Source organism: Pristis pectinata, chromosome 7, assembly GCF_009764475.1.
Source record: "Pristis pectinata isolate sPriPec2 chromosome 7, sPriPec2.1.pri, whole genome shotgun sequence".
Lineage (NCBI taxonomy): Eukaryota > Metazoa > Chordata > Chondrichthyes > Rhinopristiformes > Pristidae > Pristis > Pristis pectinata.
Window position 1 is genome coordinate 73,938,864 of NC_067411.1, and position 24,710 is coordinate 73,963,573.

At 40.0% G+C, this 24,710-nt stretch overlaps 1 protein-coding gene across 1 annotated transcript in view; it reads right to left on the reverse strand.

Annotated features, from left to right (window-relative positions):
• The window catches only part of ntrk2a (neurotrophic tyrosine kinase, receptor, type 2a), a 189,636-nt gene that overhangs the window by 49,037 nt on the left and 115,889 nt on the right, over positions 1-24,710 (reverse strand). Inside the window, exon 13 of the mRNA XM_052020133.1 lies at positions 365-495. Coding sequence (XP_051876093.1) covers positions 365-495 — 131 coding nt within the window. The remainder of the gene's footprint in view (positions 1-364; positions 496-24,710) is intronic.

Below are 24,710 nucleotides of genomic sequence, written 5' to 3' on the forward strand. Positions count from 1 at the left end.
TGCACACAGCAAGCAGGAATACTGCAAGTAGGTGGGGACGGTTTTTAATCTTCACTCCATAGACAAATCTTCACATATGAAGTAGTGAACTCAGTAGAATCGACTGGGCTTCCATCACTCTGTTATCAGATTCCAATATTTTCTGTGGTTGGTTTTGCCGAGTTATCCTGCTGTCATTGCCATATGAAACCAGGCCACACTTTTAAACCAAGGGTGAGATCATGTATCATGATCTTTTGACATTGCATTAGTCCTATACAGCCTAACCTAAAAGATAACTGAGACTGAAAGATCGACAAGCATTTATCACTAGGAGCTGCAGACCAAACCATAAATTAATAATTGAAATTCTATAGTTATATACCTTCACTGCCACCAGGGTCTTGTCTTCTTCTGGGCAAAGGTTATAACATTCAGCTAGAAAAACTTTGCCAAAGGCTCCTTCACCCAACTCCCTCTTCAGTACAATATTGTGCCTTTTGATATTTCGAACAACTGTTAAAATAAGAAAATTACTATTAATATTGCTATAATTTATTTGAAATCCTTGGAAAATTTCCTGTAATATATTCAGGTAAGTCTAAAGGATAGTCAAATGGTTGATTCCAGTATGGAAGACACACAGCTAAGGGAGGTGTGAAAGACATTAGGAAAATTGATAAAACTACACATAATAAAAGACCATGGGAGTCATTTGACTGTCGCTCTGTGGAATAGATTCAGCATTTTAATATACATACATCCTAACAGAAATTTCATCCTGTTGCATTTTCAGTGTTCAGACAATTTTGTACTTCAATTATTTCACACCCATTGCATTTCTTCATTCCTTATGTCTCACTTGTGTCATAAAATAGCTGGGTAGATTAATGCAAATCTACTTATTTTGTTTTTAAATTAGCTACAACATTCACCAAATTTTAGTCCTTACATCCCATTATTTACCCAACCCTTTAAATGAAATTGTATGGAATCAAATAAGGAAGGTTTTCTCCTCCTCCCCTTCTGTTAACTCACTGAGCACACATTCAAATAATGGGCAAAATTGAATCAATGAGGCAACTGAAACAATATTACACATTTACCTTTGTACCAAAAGGCAAAACTTTAAGCTTGTAATGATGCGAAAATGGCCACTATTTTCTGTGATTACAAGGTGAAATTGGCAGCAACTTTGGATTTAAGACAGCGTGACTTTAATTGGGAATTCCCATGATTGATGCCAGTGATTCATCATGCCTCTCCACAGCAATCAAAAGCAATCAGTGAATTTTCAAATATTTCAACTGTTCATGAACTAATGTTGCTGTAAAATGTTCTGAAAATATTTAGCTTTTTCACATCTGATATAAGTAGGACTTTAATGGTATAGTAAGTCATAATTACTATTTAACAAATTGTCTTGTACTGAAAACTACTTTTATGTGTAGTTTCCAATTCCTTCAGATAAATACTTTAAAATTTTAATGGGGGTTTAATTCATCCAGCACTAAACATACGTACGATTATCTGCAGCTGGTTTTACTCTCCTTTGGACATTTATTTCCTCTGACTGAAATAGAGCCTACGTGTGGAGGTGAGATTAACTCCACATGGTCATTCATGCATGTTTGGAAATGGTGGCCAATGACAATTTCTCTTGTTTTTATTTGTTTTTTTTTAAGTTGATTTGTAATATTTCTGCTTCTTCCTTATTCTTATGTTTCAACCCTATTTCACACTTAAAATGTTTAAAATATCAGCCAATAATTCTGTGCTTTCCTTCCTGGTTTGCTGTCTGTGGAAATTCTTGAATGGATGTAATCCTGTGGAAGGAAATTGAGAGATCCAGAGTTACCTGAACCAGATCTTCGAGCAGCAACTTTGTCCACATAATTGGATTTAGCCTCATCTCCAAGGCTTTCTGGCCATAATTAGCAAGTCACACCCACAGGAATGTGTTGACAGCTGAGTTATGCCTCAGATTTCCCAACTGTAAACTGTCAAAGCCTTTGAATACTTGTGAGTGTCTCTGACATACACAAACTTCCAAAATTCAAAAAAAATTGATCATACTGTTCCATATTGTTAAAACATTAAAACACATACACATTAGAAAAAATTAAAAAACAATTAAGTACATTTACTAAATTAATTTTAAAAAATGCAATGTACATAAAATTTAGTTCTCGCCCTCAGTGCCATATCCTATGAAATGAGTTGAGTCTCTGACCTGTGGTAGATCTAACCCAGTATAGACTTTTCAGCATAACTGCTGAGAAACAGCAAGAGATTGATAAGATATCTTTATTAGTCACATGCACATCGAAACACACAGTGAAATACATCTTTTTGCGTATCGTGTTCTGGGGGCAGCCCGCAAGCGTCGCCACTCTTCTGGCGCCAACATAGCATGCCCCCATCTTCCTAATCCGTACATCTTTGGAATGTGGGAGGAAACTGGAGCACCCGGAGGAAACCCACGCAGACACGAGGAGAACGTACAAACTCCTTACAGACAGCGGCGGGAATTGAGCTCGGGTCGCGGGTAGAATCACAATGGGAATGATTGTGGTAAAGACTCACGATGTTTGGGATTTCTGCTTTTGTACAAGTTTGCACGGGAGTCCTAAACCTTCTGACAGTTTTGTAGTGACATGCCAGCATTTGGAGGAAAATCTGAGCCAATAGGATTGGCCTCCCAGGCAGTTTAGTGATATTTCTATTGCTGGATGCAATGGAACCTCTTAAACAGCAGCTGTTGTCACAAAATATGATTGGTCTTCATCAAGGTCAGTGATCCTGGCGAGCTTTGCTGATGACCACAAAATCCAGACCAACGTTTGGCATGTTGGAATGTTTGCTGTGTTATCTAGTGTAGCTGGAATGATCAGAAGCAAGGTTTCCATAAAAACAGAGCTGCTGTTTCCGCCCTTCAGTTTATGCAGCACAATAAGTAAATATTCTGTTTGTTCAATGGGTCTGACAAGTATACTCAATGTAGTTTTATTTATTTTCTGGAACTATATTTAGTTTTAACCTACATCATTTCAAGGCACTTAGTATTACACTCCCTATTTGTAATGAGAACTTGCTTCAATATTTTGGGTATGTTAATAAATCCGCATTTAGTCCCAGCTGAATAAATAAATGGATTCCCATTCGTTCTAAATAAATATAACCCAGTTTATTATTGAGAATGACCTTAAAGACCAATTTCAAAAGTAATTTGTTTCCATATGCATCCGATTGAGCAAAGCAACTGCTGACAGATACTGGAAGATGAGTCAATCGGTAGACTGGAATGGCTGTATTTAATTCAAATAAATATAACCCATTCATCTCAGCTTTCCTTTCAGATTTTAATTGGCACCTCTCTCTCTCACTCTCCCTCCTCTCTCTTTCTCTCTCCACCCATCCATCTCTCTCTTTCACACACACACTCCATCTCTCTCTTTCACACACACACACACACACACACACACACACACACACACACACACACACACACACACACACACGCACACACACACACACACACACACACACACACACTGGGGGGCGGGCATTCTGCATGTGCACATGTGCATAAATGTGCCAGTGTGTGAGTTTTCAAGCTTACAAAGTGACAATGCCAGAATCTGTTGCCAAGCAGCAATATTGAATAGAAGGGATTCTCAGTGCACTGCCATATGTTCTCCTGCTGCTTCAATCAATTCAATAAAAAAAGATTCAATTACCCTTGGGCTGATAAACAAGAATCTTGCAAAGGTCCTAAGGTGGCGCCAATTAAGTTACATTTCTAAAATATTCTTTTCAGCCAAACTGATTCAACCAGAACTAAAACTTGGCACATATGTTGCACAATGTCAACTACAATACCACTGTTCAATCAGTGACCTTTTCTATCTGTTTATTGCTCAGTCTTGAAGTTTCTATGTAATGCTACAAAAAGTGCAGTATGTCATTATGCTTTATCTTGTATTAATATGATACATTCCATCAAAATATCTGATTAAATGTACATGGAAGCTGATTTTAAGTGAGACAAATCAGCAACTTTTACCCTTTGGAAGGGTTCTCTCAGATGTTATTTCTGTAAATACTGACTGTAAAGGTAATTATATTATTCTCATTAAGTAATATTCTTACCAAAAACATTTTAATTATGATAAGAAACCTTGGCTTAATCTTGTGGTACACTTAATCCATTTGCACTTTTTCCATTCTCTGTACTCAGCCTTGCTCTTCACTGAAGACTAAGTGATCCATCCATATCTAGAGGAACCAGTGAACAACAAACAAAATCCCCAAAGATACAGAAGGATACCCTTATCTTTGTCAGTTCTATCTTCATGTGAAGTCAACTATCCTAAAGAACTGTTTCCTCCTTTTATCACACTACACAGAGCTGACCACCCTCCTGTACCGTTTCAACTCAATAATCATCCCGTTACATTGACATCCCTAAAGATCAACATCATTCTCCGTCTATTAAAAATTGCAGGAATTTCAAAATGTATTAATGTACTGGTTAGAAACTCTTTAGGCTACTGTATCATAAAAGCATTAATCAGCTAATTTAATATTCAGTTATTTAATAATCAGTTATCTACTAATATTGGAAAACACAAACTATTTCAGTTATGTTAGGATCCAAGCAGGGATAAAACAAATAAAATATTAAAACAAGAACATCATAAATAAAAGATTAATAATTCAATTTTTGTTGGTAAATTATTCCTTAGAAATTACAGGTTCAACTGCTTTCTGATCCTCAAACACATTTTTGGTCAATCAATTTATCACCTTATTCCATTTTGAGATCACAGTACATTGGTTGATCCAGATCACAATTTCATCCACACTTGTGTAAGTAATAATAATTATATACCATGTATAATTATATAGCTTCAATTTCAAGCTTGTAGTTACAGTTTCTCCCCTACTTTTTGTTGCTGATCAATCATAGGGATGTTTGCATGAAGCAGTTTAGTTGTAAACAAGTGCTTGAAATGAGAAGTAAAAAAAGTTATCAGATTTGGTACTAAAATTGATCTGTTTATGCATTATACAAAAGGAATGCCATCATTTAGTGTACTTAACATAGGTAACATTGCCAGGTGGAATCATACATATGTAACCATGCAGTAAATTGCTCCCATACTCAAAATTACAGCCTTACAAATTTCAAAATGTAATCATACTGCAGCATCTGTGGAGTGTGACAGCAGAGTTACGGTGTATCACTGATTGCGAATTCCTGTGGATTACATGGAGGGAGATCAGAGACAAGTTACATCTGTGGCACGTACTATCTTCTTACTCAGTTGTGCTGAATTACCTACTTCCTTCATTTCTACACGGTGGACACAAGAGAGGCTGCAGACACTGGAAATCTGGAAAGGGCTGAAGAAGATGGAATCTGATAGGAGAGGACAGTGGACCATGGAATAAAGGGAAGGTGAGGAAGGCAACCAGAGGGAGAAGTGTGTGGGTGATAGGCAGATTGAGACGGTGGGGAGGATAAAGAGATGGGGCCAGTGGGATAAGGATAAAAGGGGACAGAGGGGAGTGGTTACCAGAAGTTAGAGAGATCGATGTTCATGCCATCAGGTTGGAGACTACCAAGGTGGAATATGAGGGGCTGTTCCTCTAATATGTGTTTAGCATCAACTTGGCAGTAGAGGAGGCCGTGGACAGACATGTTGTTGAGGGAATGGGAAGTGGAATTTAAATGGCTGGCCACTGGGAGATCCTGGCTGTTACAGCGTATGGAACGAAGAAGCTCGACGAAGAGATCACCCAACTTGCGTCGGGTCTCACTGATGTAGAGGAAGCCACACCGGGAGCACCAGGTGCAATAAATGACCCGGATGGATTCACGTGTGAAGGACTGCCTCACCTGGAAGGTGGTGGTGAGGGAGGAGGTGTAGGGACAGGTGTAACACTTAGTGCGGTTGTAGGGATAAGTGCCTGGAGGGGGATCGGTGGGGAGGGACGAGTGGACAAGGGAGTCACGGAGAAAGCGATTTCTGTGGAAGGTGGAGAGGGGAAGGGAGGGGAAGATGTGTCTGCTCGTGGGTTCCCGTTGGAGATGGTGGAAGTTGTGGAAATCGATATGTTGGATGCAGAGGCTTGTGGGGTGATGGGGAACTCTATCCCTGTTATGTCTGAGGGGTAATGAGATGAGGGCAGATATACAGGAAATAGATGCAGGTGAGGGATGCATCGAAAGCAGTGGTGGGGGGGGGGGGGAATCCCTGTTATCTAAAAAAGAGGACATCTCGGATGTCATGGAGTGGGAAGGTGGACAGTATTACACTGGATCTTTGGTGTCACTATCAAGCTAAGGATAGTTAAATATAAGATCACCATCACAACAACATGCAACAAATCCATGTTCTGGGAAGCTTTCCTAAGATTTTTCTGGTTCCTACATCTGCAATCATGTGACCTTGCTGAATAAATTTCTCCCATTAACACCTCCTCCAGAATAATCTTTTGTTCAAATATCTCTTTAGCACCCTCTTTCACTTGTACTCTCATCCCTTTCTGTCACTAAATTTCTTCCTATCACAAACTTTCCCTGACTTTCTCTCTTCCTCCACAACACCGCCCCCATCCCCTTCCCCCCCACACACAAACACACACAAACACACACACACGCACACATACACACAGGCACACAGAAACACACACACACACACACACACACCACACACACACACACCACACACACACACACACACACACACACACCCCCCACACACACACACCTTTCTCATGAGCTTAAAACTTTCTTTTACCAGTTCTGCTGAAAGATCATGCTTGGCAGTTTTGGTTTTTATTTCAAGTTTTCATCATCTGCAATATTCTGCTCATCACTCACACATGCTCTTTCACTCTAATTAGGAAGGGTCCTCAGGCAGTTTTAATCATGTCCAGTAAACCCTGGGAAACCGACGGTCACCCTTCATCAAGACGATTTTATCTTACGAAACATTTGTCTCATTTACAAAACTAAAATTAGAAAAATGTAAATGCATTGAGCTAAAATAAAAGGAAAGCTCTGTACCTTTTAAAAGCACTACATTTATAGCTGAAGAGTGATTGCATCGTTCCAGCATGCTGAGCTGTCATTGTCTCCCATACTAAAGAGCCACAAAGGATTGCATCACTCACAGCCTGTGAATGGCCCTGTTGGTTGGTTATCGACCAACTACAGTGGCATCCTATCGCTATTTGCATTCTTGACAGAATTTGATATAGCTATTTAAATAGTCCATTAACTCAGTCAGGTATATCTAACACTATGCACAAAGACATACATCTTTTTCAGAATAGCAGCAACAACACAGTCTGCAGCACCAAGGCTTTCCCTCCTGAATACATCCAAAATATTCTTAATGTTGCTAAGGAAACCGACATGTAAAACACAAATGTCTATTCTACAACAATAGTTTCCATGCCATTCAGACAAGGTTACAATCTAGTTTATATATAGTCGCCACCAAATAATTTCTTGCAAACCAACTAATTAACCACCTGCAGCAGTACTCAGAAAATGTTTATTTGAAATTGTTGTACTCTTTCCATAGGTGCTCATTTGTTTCTTTCACATTCTCTATTTTTCTCTGTGTTTTCTCCTCTTCTGTCTCCCTCTTTCTTTGTGTCTATTTCTTTTCACATGGATCTCACATGTTATTAATTCTCATTGTTATTTTGGTACCTTAGGAGTTGTATTCATCTTTTTCTTCACAAATCATCTTGTTTAAACCTGTCCCTCTCTTTTCATCTCCAGATATCTCAGTTCCTTTTTATGTCTCTCATTTCTCTCCTTTTCCATTCACTACCCACAGACATCAGGAGGCAGATTCAGGAGTTATATCCTTTGATAGCCACAGCTCCTCTATCCATAGCTCATCTATCCATGGTCATTCAGTAAGGGTACAAGCAAGACATAAAGAGAGAGAGCCAGAGAGCCAGAGAGAGAGACAGGCAAAGATACAGACAGATAAAGAATGTGAAAGCAAGAAAGAAAGTGTACTTAACATAGATAACATTGCCAGGTGGAGTCATACTTATGTAACCATGCAGTAAATTGCTCCCATTCTCAAAATTACAGCCTTACAAATTTCAAAATGTAATCATACTGCAGCATCTGTGGAGTGTGACAGCAGAGTAGAGTTACTGTATATCACTGATGCGAATTCCTGTGGATTGTATGGAGAGAGATCAGAGACAAGTTACATCTGTGGCACGTACTATCTTCTTACTCAGTTGTGCTGAATTACCTACTTCCCTCATTTCTACACGGTGGACACAAGAGAGGCTGCAGACACTGGAAATCTGGAAAGGGCTGAAGAAGATGGAATCTGATAGGAGAGGACAGTGGACCATGGAATAAAGGGAAGGTGAGGAGGGCAACTAAACAGAAAAGTGTGTGGGTGATAGGCAGATTGAGACGGTGGGGAGGATAAAGAGATGGGGCCAGTGGGATAAGGATAAAAGGGGACAGAGGGGAGTGGTTACCAGAAGTCAGAGAGATCGATGTTCATGCCATCAGGTTGGAGACTACCAAGGTGGAATATGAGGGGCTGTTCCTCTAATCTGTTTTTAGCCTCAACTTGGCAGTAGAGGAGGCCGTGGACAGACATGTCGTTGAGGGAATGGGAAGTGGAACTTAAATGGCTGGCCACCGGGAGATCCTGGCTGTTACAGCATATGGAACGAAGGAGCTCGACGAAGAGATCCCCCGGTTTGCGTCGTGAACTACTGCTGGGGTTTGGTGTGAGTAAAGTTGGGTTCCATATAGTTGTGCCACATTACCAGCAGCCAATGACTATATCCAACAACAGAGAATTTGACTACTTCCTCTTGACACTCAAAAGCATCACTGTGGTCAAATCTTCCGCCATCATTGACCTGGGTACTTTCATTGATCAGAAATCTATCTAAACTAACCATATAAATACAACAGTTACAAGAGCAGCTCAGAGGCTGGATATTCTGTGGTAAGCAACACACTTTTCAAAATTCTTTCCATCATCTAAAAGGCACAAGTATCTCAAAATAAAACTTTGGTTAGGTCACACTTCGAGTATTGTGCACCATTCTGCTCGTCCCGTTACAAGAAGGATGTGAAGGCTTTGGAAAAGGTGCTGAAGAAATTTACCAGGATGCTGCCTGCATTAGAGAGTATGAGCTCTAAGGAGAGGTTGGACAAACTTAGTTTGATTTTTCTGAAGCGTCGAAGGCTGAGCAGGACCTGACAGAAGTTTATAAAATTATGAGAGGCATAGATAGGATAGACAGTCAGAATCTTTTTCTCAGGGTGGAAGAAATGTCAATTACTGGAGGACGTGCATTTAAGGTGAGAAGGGGAAAGTTTAAAGGAGATGTGCGGGCAAGCTTTTTACACAGAAAGTGGTGGGTGCTGGAACTGGCTGCCAGGTGTAGTGGTAGAAGCAGATACAATAGTGGTGTTTAAGGGGCTTTTAGATAGACCACATGAGTATGCTGGGAGGGGATGGATGTGATTGTGTACAAGAAGAAGAGATTTAGTTAAATTCAGCATCATGGGCCGAAGGGCCTGTTCCTGTTCTGTACTGTTCTATGTTCAATACTCTCACTTGCCAAGATGAATGCAGTCCCAGCAACAACCAAAAATCTCAACACCATCCCGAACAAAGCAACCTTCATCCCATCCATCACCAAAAATATTTACTTCTTCCACCACTAATGCACTTGCTTAAGTAAGTGCCACCTTCCTCAGGCTTCTTCAGCAGAACCACACTAATATTTCTCCATCACTTTATCATTGGCGGGTCAAAGTCCTGGAACAGCCTACATCCTACCTAGTAGAACTGAGGGAGTACTATTACCAGACAGATGGCAGTGGCTCAAGAAGGCAGCTCACTGCCACCTTCTCAAGGGAAGTCAGGGACAGATATTTAATGCTGATCTTGCCAGTGATGCTGACAAAAGAACTGCCACAAAAGAGCTAAACTTTTATGCCACAGAAGAACTGAAAAAACCTTCCACTCAATCTTCTCCTCTGCCTTATAATCTCAATTTTGCATTCAAAATGGTTCTTTTTTTTAAAGTCATTATATCAATACAGCTTGAATGCTACTTAGAGAATCAACATGACTATTCAATCTCCATGAGACACTTCCTTTGGTAAGAGTTCCAATGGGGATCTGCATACCTCTCTGGATGTGCCCCAAACTACTGCCAAGTCTAAGGAGGTTAAGTAAGCACAGTTGGGTAATCAACATTTTGAGAGTTACTTACTACTGGGAAGTTGGCTGAGTAAGTGTTGAATAATGAAATGTCAACTTCCTCTCCCATTTCATATTTTTCCCCATTCTTCCCATTTCTAAAGGCTTTAACCAGTTTCTTTCATGTGATTGCAAGGTACTGAGCACTCTTCTGTCCTTTGCCCAAAGGCCATAGCTCACTAGTGAGCCTAAAGAAAGTCAGCAGGCTGTTTGCAGAGACATCACAACTGGGCCCAATTCTGCACTCCATCAACATCCCTAAATGTACCTTTCCAGCAAAGATCTGTAGTTGGCAATTAGAGCCAGGAATTCTATCTTACTGGTACTGACACAATTACAGAACCTCAGCTGCGATCAGCTAAGTCAGCACCAAATAAGATCAAATTATTTAGTCCCAGTTTCAATCAGCTGACGTTACCAATTTTCTTGATTTCAGCAAAGGTGACAGGAAAAAATCACTACATGTCTGTGTAATGGAGAAGTAAGAAAATCAGGTCTGGATCCTGTTCCTGACTACTGCCCACAGATACCTCCCAGAAGTAATGCATGAATGTTTAACAGGTAAGAGTACTGGATTTGTTTATGATGCTAAATATCCTCCTAATACTCACTCCTTGGAATCAAACATGAAGCACAGCCAGTTCTAATGAAGAGTCGCTGACCTGAAACGTTAACTTTGTGACACTCTCCATAGATGCTGCCTGGCCTGCTGAGTATTTTTAGACCTTTCTGTTCTGTTTTAGAGATTTCTAGCACTTGAAGGTTTTTATTTTCAATGAAACACAACCACTTTGGCAAGTTACTGTTCATACAGCAAATTTCCAAGGGGTCAGAGTTTCCTGGCAAAGTAGGAACAATGCGAAAAAATAATTAATTGAATCATTAATTATTCCTCTTAATTTTAGATTCACCAGAACATAACTAAAATATTTTAATTTAGATTCACCAGGATACTACAAAAATATTTACAACAATATTTTTATGAAAGAGGCATACCTAAATTTTACCTTAACTTTAGATTTCCTACTAATTGCTATTTGGTTAATTGGCTTCTGTAAATCTCCCTTCAGTGGCAAAACAAGTCATAGAGCAAGGGCCAATGGGCTTCTTCAGTGTTGTAATAAGTAAGTTAAGCAACAATTTACTCTTGCTTTTTTGAAACTTCAGTTCTAATCTTAACCTAAATTCTGTGGCTGAGGGATTTCTATGATGCATTCATAGTCCCCACAATCCCAAAATCAAGCCTCAAGCTTCAATCTTAGAAAGTAGAAGCAAATAGCTTAGATAGCTGGTCTGCAGATCTGATAAAGCTGGAGTATGTTTCCATCAATATTGTGCATCTCCCCTTCCCTAAAGACCTGAGCAACTTTGTAATTATAGCATTAATTGATTGGTGCACGGTTCAGGGTCTTCGATATTTCATATTTACGGAGGCTATAAACATCATGTTCAGGCAGTAAAAATATGTCAACAAGCAGTTGAAGCTGCAAGTGCATTCCTCCCCAACTCTGACCTGCCATTCCTTTAATGACAGCCAGGGACCTGTCTCAGCAGAAAACGGTAGAGTTCAGCTCAAATCGTGACCATTGTGCTACACTGAGTCAGTCTTCTATTCCACAGCTTTGAAACGGCAGGGTCCAAAATGAATAAAATCTTCATTTTAAAATGATTGAAAATGTTTTAGTAGACATCACAAACATTATAAAAATACCTGACAAGATACTAAAGTTTCCTTGAAAAACACTATGATGCTGGAGGAACTCAGCAAGCCAGGCAGAATCCGTGGTGAAAAGCAGGCGGTCAACGTTTTGGGTCAGGACTCTTCTTCAGGACTGAAGATAGGAAAAGGGGAAGGGGAAGGGAAAAGGGGAAGCCCAGGGGGGAAAAGCAGTACAGTGATAGGTGGACAAAAGAGAGGAGGCGAGGTGGGCACAGGGAGGTGATAGGTAGATACAGGTAAGAGGTAGTGATAGGCAGGTGTGGGGGAGGGGAGAGCAGATCCACCGGGGGATGAGTAAAAGATAAGAAGAGAGAGGAAAAAGAAGGTCTATGAAAGGGAAGGAGAGAAGAAGCATGGTGGGGGGGGGGGAGGGGTTGTGGGGAAGGGGGTGGGGGGTGGCGATTACCTAAAGTGGGAGAATTCAATATTCATGCCATTGGGCTGCAAGATTCCAAAATGGAAAATGAGGTGCTGTTCCTCCAGTTTGTGTTTGGAATTCTCCTGACAGTGGAGGCGGCCGAGGACTGACGTATCAGTGATAGTGTGGGAGGGGGAGTTGAAGTGACTGGCAACAGGAAGGCCACACTTGGAGCACCAAATGCAGCAGATGATGATAAGGGAGGAGCAGGTGAATCTCTGTCTCACCTGAAAGGACTGTTTGGATCCCTGGATGGTGGTGGTGTAGGGGCAGGTGTAGCACCTATGGCGAGGGCAGTGGAAAGTTTCCGGGGTGGGTGCGGGATGGGTTGGGGGGAAGGAGTGAACGAGGGAGTCACGGAGAGAGCGGTCCCTGCGCTTTCATCTGGATTCCAGCATCTGCACTCCTTTGTTTCACTAAATTTTCCTTGCCGAATGACTACACTAGCTAGATAGGATCTTTCATTCACTGTAGTATATTCTATTGTTCTCTGAAAATTTCTTTGAAATAACATCTTTTAGGGATATTTTATTCTTGACTATGCTGCAACCCTCTCGTATTGAATCAAGGGTGAGTTTTCTGAAGTAATGACATTGCCATTGCCATCACTGAGGAATGGCATGGCCCAGAATTAGCATGAAATTCCCAGTAAATAATTCTGTGCATATTAAGCAGAGTTATACCCAAAATTAACTATTATGGAACAATCTGATTGTAGGATTGCTCTCGTTTATTTGAAAATATAAAGAACAGGAGATTCAAGGACTTCCTGGAGAATGGACACATCTCCTATTATACTAATCATCTTACTACCTGTATTACCAGGGAAGGAATTAAGACTAATTTTACCAACTTTTTTCACTTGCGCCATGTAAATTTTAAACTGTTCAACAACTGGCCTTTCACCTCAGCTGTCCTACAGGCTGAAGAAGATGGGCTACTTTTGGATAAAGATATCAACTTCCCAATTAAATTTTTAGGCAGGGCTGACAAAAAAAAATGTGAATACGTTTCAATGAAAATTTTCTTGATATTTTTAATCTAAACTTTCCCACCACTATTTTTTCTCAACATTTTTAATTGTAAATTTCAAGGTGGAGTGACATACCAGCAAGTCTCAATGACAAGAAAAGGACAGATAATTTTAAAAATCATATTAAAATCAGTTTCCTTGCAACTAACAGGACAAGGTCATCACTTGATTTCCCATATATACAATGCAATCCAAATAAATTCTTTTGGCCCAAAATATCTACCATTTAGTTTTGGATGTTTAACAGAAATATCAATGTAAAAACAATATAAAAAAGAAAATTTTTGTTTGTTGTGGGTAGATTTCAATCCCATGATGCAGGAGCAGAAAATATGCTGAAGACTACAAAACACCATGTGCATTATTTTCATTCTAAATCAAACTGTTGAGAACTTAAACTGGTCTTCTATCCAAACATATTTCTATACAAACTATGTGTCAATAATGAAGCCGAAGACAATGTGGACCATTGTGCTAACTCAAATCAACAGATCATTTTGCCTTGATTGGTTATTTGATATGAGAATGGACAAAGACTCTACTACCTTTGGAAATCGGATTTCATGAGTTTGGAATAACAAGCAGCTAATCCTGATCACAAAGGAGTCCAGGCTTATGTCCTTAATACCTTCCTGTATAGATGTAAAATCTGGGTCACATATTAATAAAAATTGAGAATAAAGAACTTCCTCAGAGCCACTTGGGACCAATAGATTACCAACTATGAGATTCTTGAGAAAGCCAGTCTCCAGTCAATGCAAATTATGCTGGACAATAGCAAGCTTTGCTGAGTGGGACACATGGAATAAGTCAAAAGTCAAAGTCAAGCTTATTGTCATATGCACTTGTATGCACAGGTGCAATGAAACACTTATTTGCAGTAGCATCACAGGCACATAGCATCAGATAAGCAGCATTCACAAGAAAAACATAAATTATAAACAATTTTTACAAGAACACAATTAGAACAAAAAAAATCCATTTTAGTGCAAAGTGATCAAAGTGGTCATAGTGTTGCTAAACTGTAGTGACTAGGGTTGTGCCCGTTGGTTCAAGAACCGAATGGTCGAAGGGAAATCATCTGCTGAAGGCTCTCTTCCATAGTCAACTCAAGAGGAAGGACAAAGTTCTGATGCAGCAAGAGGTTAAGCAAGGACTCAAGAAATTCAGCATTCTCACTGATGACTTAGAGAACTTTGCCCACAGGCAAACAGTTTAGATACGCTGAGTCAGGGCTGGTGTAGTCACCACAAACAGCCAAAAGTGAACTCAGGTCAGCCAGGAAGCAGATTATGCTCCAACCACCCTTTGGGCGTTGAGCTGTAGCCACTGCCTCACCCATCACCAAGGACCACTGAGTGGCTGGCTTCATCATACCTCCTTTCATCTGTCAAGATATTTGATAGCCTTAAACATAAACCAAAGGAACCATCTCCCTCCCACACACACACACACACAATGGTTTCTATTTGCTAAAAAAAAGGTTTGAGATTTTCAATTTGATCTCAAAGCCTTTTCATTTTATTTTTGTAGTGTATTTTAGAATAAGCGTCTGCTCTTCATTGTTGTTGGCTCTTTGAAAAAGATTTTTTTTGTACCCCATTTACAGAATTTAAAGCAAAAAAGATGGAAGGGTGGAATTATCTTCAAAGGAGAATCACACTTTAAATATCACTGATATCACCACCCCTATCCAACCAGCTGATTGGCTGCAGATGGCCTTGTAATAAATCAGCTCAGTCAGCATGCACAAATGCTATATTGATTGCAAATGCCCTTGACATCAAAGTACCATTCAACACAATCTGATATTAAGGAACACAATCAGAACTTTAGTCAATGAAAGTCAAATGAACAACCTTTCAGTGGCTAGAATTAGGAACCTGGAAGTGGTTACTAGAGACCTCTTATATCTGTGGGACATTACTGCAAGTGTTTCTCCAGAAATTATCCTCAGCCAACCATCTTTAGCCGCTATATCAGTGACTTTCTCTCTGTTATAAGAACATGTAAAGAGACACATGAACACTTACAATAATAAATTAGCTAGTGCCAGGCTACAACAGGATCCTGAATATATGTTTGGGGTCACAGAGAAACGATAGACCAATTTAAACAATATTTTATGTCTGCATTCACAGATGAAGTCACAGAAAACCCTTGGAAAAAGTGAAGGACTGCAAGTCTAGAGTAAATGAGGAGCTTGAAGAAATCAGCATTAGTGAAAAACTAGTATAGGAAGATTTAATGGGACACACAGGTTTGATAAATCCCCAGAACCTGATGACCTTCATCCTGGGAGGAGGGAAGGAGGAGGTTATGTAGATAGTGGATGCACCAGCTGTCATCTTCCAAAATTCCATAGATTCTGGAACAGTTCCCACAGAATGAAGGCAGAAAAATAAACCCATAATTTAAGAAAGGAAAGAGAGAACAGGTAACTGCAGACAGTTAGCCTGATGTCAGTAGAAGGGAAAATGCTGGAATCTATTTGTAAGGAAGTGGTAGCAAGCCACTTGGGAAATAATGACAGGGTCAGGCAGAATCAACATGATTTATGAAAGGGAAATCAAATCTGTTAGAGCTTTTGGGGGAAGTAAGTAGCAGAGTGCATAAAGCTGAACCAGTTGATGTGGTTTTCCAATACTTTCTGCTTTGGGCCATCATGTATCATCTGGATAATGAGTCATTTTGAATACTGACACACAAACATACCTTAAAAATATATTAGCAAGCTTCCTAAAATTCGTGATCAATAACAGTCTGCTTTCATTCTCTTAAAATATGTATTTCAGAGTTGTTCAGTTGGTATTACTTCCCTTGGATGACTATGGGTTCAGATCCCATTACAAAGCCAGGTGACAGTGTGAGCTGTGTAGAAGATGCTGAGAGGCTTCAGAGGGAGTTGGACCAGTTAAGTGAGTGGTAGATTGAATATAATGTGGAAAATGTGAGGTCATCCACTTTGATAGAGAAAATAGAAAGGTGGAGTATTTGGTAAATGATAGGAAATTGAAAAATGTTGGTGTTCAGAGTGATCTGCGATTCCTTGCTCATGAATCATGGAAAGTTGGTGTGCAGGTACAGCAAATAATTAGAAAAGCAAATGGCATGATACCTTTATTGAAAGATGATTTAAGTAAAATAGCAGCATTGCCTTGCACCAATTATGTACAGCCAATATAAAACCAGATCTGTCATATTGTATATAGGTCTGGTCTCCTTACAAAGGGAAGGATATACTTCCAATTAAGGAAGTGCAACAAAGGTTCACCTGATAAATCTTTGGGAAGAAATTAAGCTGACTGGGCCAATACTCTCTTGAGTTTAGAAAAATGAGAGGTGATGCAGAATTATTAAGGGGCTTGACATAGTAAACAGAGTGTTAATGCTCTCCTAGTTGAAGATGTAGAACCAGGAGGTGGCAGTCTCAGAACAAGGGTTACCCATTCAGGATAGAGATGAGAAGAAATTTTTTCAAGAGGGTGGTAAATCTTTGGAATACATTATCTAAGAGATCCATGGAGGTTCGTTCACTAAGTATATTCAAGACAGAGATTGATAGATTTTTAGCTATTAAAAGAATCAAAGGATATAGGGTTAGTTTCGGAAAGTGATGCTGAGTTAAAAGATCAGCCATGATCTTAACTGGTGGATTAGCCATGAAGAGCTGAATGATAGCTCTTGCTTCTATCATTTATATTCTTATGTTCTATGCTCATGTGACAACTGTCAGATAATACCAATATGGCATAATGCCTACACGAACGCTTTCTTCCATGACCCAAACATAACATTGATGCTGAGTTCTGCCACCATCAATATTTTGGAGAATTGCAAAGCTGAATGTTTATCAACCTTAACCAGCCGGATCCTGCTGGACTCAACACACAAAGAGCTGGGGGATCTCAGTGGGTCAGGCAGTATCTTCGAAGAGTCTCAACCCGAAACGTCAACTGTCCATCTCTCTCCACAGATGCTGCCTGGCCTGCTGAGTTCCTCCAGCTCCTTGTGTGTTGCTCCAGACTCCAGCATCTGCAGTCTTTAGTGTCTCAATCTTGCTGGACCCAGCCTACTGCCCCGAGTCATCACTCAGCAATCACCTGAGCTGGATGCAAAGGGTCAATCTCACCATACTCTCACAGAATTTAAGGAGCATCTGGATGAGCACTTGAATCACCAAGGCACAAAAAGTTATGGAGCAGTGTTCATAATAGAGATTAGTGTAGATAGGTACTTGAACATTGGCAGAGACACAGTGGGCTAAAGGGTCTGTTTTTGTGCTGTATGACTCTATGGCTCAATGATACCATGACCTCTGTACCCTGGAGAGTGGGCAGCGAAGCATACCAAGGTTTCAGCAATGAATAGACCTCAAGTGGCTCAATTCTGAAGCCCTACTCCCAGAACACCTTGGCAGCATTTTGGAGGAGGCAAAGCCAGGGGCAGAGCCTTGCCTTTAGTCAAAACCTGGGAGACCTTTTTTTCACAGTTTTTAAATATCTCTTATATTTGGAGACACTTAAAAACTTACAATGGATTTAAATGACAAACAAACTAAATATTATTTAAAAACTATAATTAATTAAAACAAAAGAAAGAATTATAAGCTAAGTTACTTACTTTCTCCCTCCTAATCTGTAAATTCTAAATTTTGTCCTAACTTAAAGATGTGAAAGCCAGTGATTCTGATTGGAATTGTTGACACTTGTCAGCAGGAATCACCCAATGAGAAACTAGTTACAAAAGCAGGACACATGTAAAGTAACATATGACTAAAGACTCAACACATAGTTCTTTAGAGTCACTCGATCATCTAGAAGGTTTAACTGAAAGGCATTCACCTCTTCCTTGTACTGGTAATGTCACAAATAAGAAGACATTCAGGGCAAACTAATCCATCTAAATGGCAGGTGCTCACCTAGATAAGGGAGCAATTTTACGCATGGTTGAAAGTTGCTGAGAAGGTGAATGCCATCTGGAAGAAAAAGAGGAGATCTGCCTAATGTCAGAGGAGAAGCTGAAGTCAAGAACATTCAATGCTTAAGACGCATGAAGAGTTCAGCCTTTAAGAGCAAGAAGTGACAGCTGGACCATTGAGAAATAAAAACATGGCACATGTCTTGATATAGAACCTGGATAAATATCCATTTTGTGATTCCACTCTTCAACAGATGAAAAATCATGGTGTCACATTCCAAGTGGGTACCAAATCACTGACAGTTCCTTTCTGCATTTGTCCTCTCCTGCATGCATAGGCCCCAAAATAAAGTGACAATGAAGTGGTGAATACCATGACTTTCCACATTGAGTAAAGTCAGGACTTATAGTCAGGACCATAAGTTTCTGATCAAAAGAAGAATTGTGGCTGCAACACTAAAATGCAGCACACAACAAGAAGAACATTTCAGACGCCTGTTTTCAATTAAGTTTTTTTTGATTTGTGCATCAATGACTTTAAGGAAATTAAAAGTTGCACGTTTTCCCTTTAATTTGTTGATGACGGATTTAAAGAACGTTAGGGTGATATTGACAAAACTGTTCCCTGTAGTCAACATTATTCTCTCAAAATTCATTTATCAACAGTAATTCTTAGTTTGGTTGGAATTTTCCTATTAAAAGTAACAAAACAGAGTATTCTGAAAAGCATCAGAGGACTTTTTTGTATTAATGGAGTAAATTGATTTTGTGTAAAATATTGCCTTTGCTCTAGGTCTTTCTGCAATGCAGTCACAATGTTATTGAAATTCCTTTTATCTTCTCATCATCAATAACAGCTCCATTTACCACTGTCTCCACATGTTTTACAGACATATTTATCAAACCAAGCTCACTTTTATTGGCATATTAAAACAGGGAATAATTAGATAGTTTCAATCTTATGCTTGGCCTTCAGACCGGATAATGCAGATTTTCACTCTAGCCTTGCCACAGTCTGAAGGTGCAATACTTTCATGGAATGCTTACACAGCTGCTATAATTGTATTGAAGCAATTAGAGTTGTGCGAGAATTATTCTGGTGCTTTCCTTCCACTATATAAGCTGGGCTTCTGTGTGCTCAAGTTTCTCAGTGTCATCTCAAATGCTCCTTCTCTAATTTGAGTGTTTATGGGCCAGGGATTCTGATGTGTCAGTGGAGATGTTACACTTTTTCAAGGTGGCTTTGAGAATATCCTTGAATTGTTTCCTTTGCCAGAGCTCAGAATAGAGTGTCTGTTTCAGAGTCAGCATGCAAAAGCCATGGCCTCCCAAACAAAACTGACTGAGAGCAATTAAAGCCTCGATGCTAGGAATGCTTCTCTGAAGTTGGACACTGGCATTGGTTCACTGATCCTGCCAGTGAACCTGGAGGACTTAATGGAGACATTACTGCTGATATAGATTGTTCACATCTCAGAAGTGTACAGGAAGGCAGGGATCACTGCTGTTCATAGACCACGAGCATTGTGAAGAGCTTGAGGTCCTGATCTTAAGACACTCTTTTCCTCAGACAGCAAAAGCTGTGCTGGAGCTCTGAAAGCAATGGTGAGTTTCACCACTGATGTCCGCCTTTGCAGAGAGGTGACTCGAGATATGGAAAATAGTCCATTTTTCCAAGGTCTCATTGTAGACCTTTATTGTCAGGTGTTATTTTCTAGGTTTGTAGCGGACCTCTGATTTTCAGATGTCAAGTGCAAAACATATTTTCTTAAGTGTTTCAGTGAACAAGTCAATGAAGATTAGGAACTTGGCCTCCAAACGTATCTCCTTAGTCCTTAGTCCTGGAGTGGCAGTGATGTTGACTGAACAGTTTCCCATTCTACAGTGTGTCTGCTATCTCAAAACCACAACACGGGTATAATGCATATGACTGTGTACAAAAGCAATGGATTACAAAAGCAAAATCTTCTGCATGAAGTAGCTGAGAATTTTGACGATAAGGGGAGAATAACAATATAAAAAAAATTGCAGAGGGACAGCTTTATTCTCATTCGTGGATACCTTACATTCCAGTGTGTCTTTTATTGTTTAAGTGTCCACTTGCTGTCATTCCTTAAATCCATTGTTCCCTTCCAAAACTATGCCTTTTCCTCACAAAGTCTTGCAAGAAAGAAGTGGGCATAGGGCATACAGCCCTCTGAGCTACTCTGCCACCTGGTAAACTCATGGCTAATCTTGTGCTCCACTCATTTTCACATCCCAGCCCCATTCTCTAAATTTTCTTTGTGTCCAAGATGCTATTCACCTCAGCTTTAAACACTGAAATATTCCAACAATCTCAGCCTTGAATATACCAACTGAACTCTTCTGAACCCACTTGCAGCACTTAAATGACTAACCAACTTTATGACCAATGTTCCCTATGATGGTAACTACGCTGGGTTATCCTTCCTCCGCCTCTATTTCAGTCTATTTCAACTGCCATACAGTGCTTCAAATGGCTGCCCAATCCCCCAGGCTACCCAATCCCTCCTGGTGAAGTCCCTATGAGACGCAATAGAAAAGCAAGGGGGTGGGTTGGGAAAGTGGGTGGGGAGGGTGGGATGTGAACTATACAAACCCTGTCTACAAAACAGGCAAATAAATTGGCAGTCAGCGAAGCCACAGCCCTTGTTTTAGCTGGCAATGAGTATGGCAGTGTCTGAGTGCTCCTGACATTCATAAAGAGTCAAAAACAGCTCAGATTATTTATAAAAATAAATATTACATTTTTTAAGAAATGTAAAACTTGTAAAAAAGACTTTGACACTTCAACATACACTTTTTTATGAATCAAAGTAACAAATACTTTCTTCAGTTCCTCTTTGTCATTCTGTTCTACTGAAAATGATTGGGAAACATCCCTGCATCAGGTCTAATGTGGCCCAAGTTGTTTTTGTGGCTTTCCTATTGTGAGTTGTGCAGAAATGCTGCAATTTCACATTCCCCTGCTGGACCCCAGTGGAGAATACTGACAAGTTACACAAGGAAATGTCAGCAGTTAAGTGAGTACATTTTGACACTTCCCTGGACAATATGGGCCATGGTCTCTTTCACACATCTGCAGAAATAATTTCTCTTCCCACCCCTATACTGACAGCAGAGCCCATTTGAGAGACCAGCAAGTGCTTTGCGCTAATCTCTGAACTTCTTCACCTTTGTCCCCTCTGATCTACATACCGTCTCTTTGTGATCTTGCCCATCAAAATGAGTATGTTCACTGAGCTGCACTTCCACTTCTCCACTCTCAATTTGTCCACTGCCTCTGTCCTTTCTGAACGTTTGCCTGATATCCAGTCCTGAAATGCCTGCAATTTCTCACAAAACTCTGGCTATTTGATTAAATTCCTCCATCACCTCACCCTTCCTAAACCCTTCCATCTTCTCCTCTTCCTTTGAAACACTGCTTAAACATTCATCTCCATCACCAGGATATTACTCACCCAACCTATAGCCTTGTGCTTTGTTTTGCTTTTCATTTCTACAGCTACTCATCTATAGAGTACATTGATCAGATGTAAGATAAGATTATTAGTCACATGTACATCGAAACACACAATGAAATGCATCTTTTGCGTAGAATGTTCTGGGGGCAGCCTGCAAGCATCGCCACGTTCCTGGAGCCAACATAGCATGCCTACAACTTCCTAACCCGTACGTCTTTGGAACATGGGAGGAAACCTGAGCACCCGGAGGAAACCCACGCAGTCACAGGGAGAATGTACATACTCCTTACAGACAGTGGCCGGAATTGAAGCCAAGTCACTGGCGCTGTAATAGCACTACGCTAACTGCTACACTACCGTCCTTGCCCTGAACTAGCACATGTTTCTAATTTTAGAGCCAGGCTGTTGTGGGTACTGGGGCTGCAAAATGACCGTTGTGTTTACCCTCATGATAGACACTACACTTCAAAAGTAACTTATTGTTTGAAGCTCTTTGAGATGTTTGGCATGACAAAACCACAAAAAAAACAAGTGTTGTTTTCAGAAAAAAATCTAGTAAGAATCCACATCTCATTTCACTCAAAAATGCTTTCTTCATAAAAAAATCAAAAGACCCCCACATTAAAGTGACAGACTGTCATAACAATGGAGAACTAATTGAATGCAAAGTTTTGCTAACTGATACAATGCAAGCCATAACTTTGGCTCAGATTAAAGTTGATACCATCTCAGCACTTCAGACTAACAAACAAGGACTGTGGTTCATGAAACCATCAGAACTCTTTATCTGATTACAGGTTTGTGATGACTCTACTCCAAGATAAATCATGCAGAAGACTGAGGAGATATGGATGATCAATACCTGGGATATCCAAACTATGCCCCATGAGCCAACTTTTGCAACTCTTAGCTTGACCCATTGATAACACATGGGGTCCAAGGTAGAGTTTCCTCTGCAATCTCCCACCATTTTAAAGAGTGCACATCATGACAGTTAGGGAGCAGCTCACGGTGATCAGAGAATAGACCAATTGGAGGGCAAGAGTTAGAAAGTGAATCATCATTGTTTGAGAGGGGGCAGAGAAAGGATGGTCCTTGCTGTGAGTTGAAGGTGGACAGAAGCTTGAGAGACCTGGAGAGGTCAAAGGTTAGAGAGAACATCTCAGAAAGTTTCAGTAGGCTTGTTTCACTGTGGTTCAGCATTCAGCACTCTTTACTTTGAGTTAGAAGTTTCTGGGTTCAAACCCCACTTAGGATCTTATTTCAATAAGATCACCTCCTATTCTTCTGACCTTCAATGAGCAGTGTCCCAACCTGTTTAACTTATCCTCATGGGGCAATCCCTCCATACTCCAATCATTCTCGTGAACCTTCTCTGCACTTCCTCCTGTGTTGTAAATGTTTCCTTAAATAAGAGAACAAAAATTTGCAGTACTCATTTTGCAGTTTATGGTCTCACTAGTGCATCGTACAGTTGGATAAAGATTTAACTATTTTTGTATTCCAACCCCTTTGAAATAAAGGCAAAAATTCCATTGGTTTTCCCTATAACCTGCTGCATTTGTGTGCTGGCTTTCTGTGATTTGTGCACAAGGACCATGAAATGCCTTCTGCTGCAGTCTTCTGTAGTCACTCTCCATTTAAATAATACTCTGTTCTTTTATTCCTCCTTCCAAAAAGAACAACTTCATTTAACTGTGGTTTTTTTGCCCAATCACTTAACCTACCAACATCCCTCTGTAATCTGTTTGTATTCTCCTGGCAATTTGGCTACCATGCATTTGCTTCCTTCTTCTAAGTCATTAATATATATTGTAAACAGCTGCAGTTCCAGCACTGTTCCCTTTAGTACTCTACTGGTTACAGATTACCAACCTGAAAAAGACCACCTTATCCCTACTCACTGCTTCCTGCATGTTAGCCAATCCTCTATCCAAGACTGTATATTATTATCACCAACACTGTAGGTTCTCATATCTCTTTCACCTGATCATCATATGACAAGCATAACAACAAACCATTTCTGGAGAAATATGTTTTGGAACCATGAACAAACCAAACTCTTTTAGAGTATGTCTTGTCTAATGAGGCAGAATTAATCAGTAATCTGATGGCAAGGAATCATCTAGGGAAGAATGATCACAATATGATAAAGTTTTTACACTGAGTTCAAGAGAGACACAATTCAATCAGATACCGGTTTGGAATTTAAATAAAGCCAGCAACATAAATATGGAGAGGATAACCTAGGGTAGAATGGAAAATTAGAATAAAACATTTGCCAACAAATAAACAACAGCAAACATTTACCGAAATATTGTATAATTTTCAATGAATGTAAGTTCAGATGAGGAATAAAAACTCCATTGGTAAAGTTATGCATTTTTGGGTAGGTACAGGAGTTGGGATGCTATGTTGGTGAGAACAAATTTAGAGTACCGTGTGCAGTTCTGGTCACCTACTTACAGGAAAGATACCAATAAACTTGAAAGAGTGCAGAGAAAATTTACACGGATGTTGCCGGGACTTCAGGACCTGAGTTACAGGGATAGGTTGATTAGGTGAGAACTTTATTCCCTGGAGCGCAGGAGAATGAGGGGAGATCTTACAGAGGTATACAAAATTATGTGGGGTATAGATCGCGTGAATGTATGCGGGCTTTTTCCCCTCAGGTTGGGTGAGACTAGAACCAGAGGTCATAGGTTTAGGGTGAAAGGTGAAATATTTAAGGGTAATCTGATGGGGAACTACTTCACTCAGAGGGAGGTGCAAGTGTGGAATGAGCTGCCAGCAGAAGTGGTAGATGCAGGTTCAATTGTAACATTTAAGAGAAGTTTGGATACGTACATGGATGAGAGAGGTATGGAGG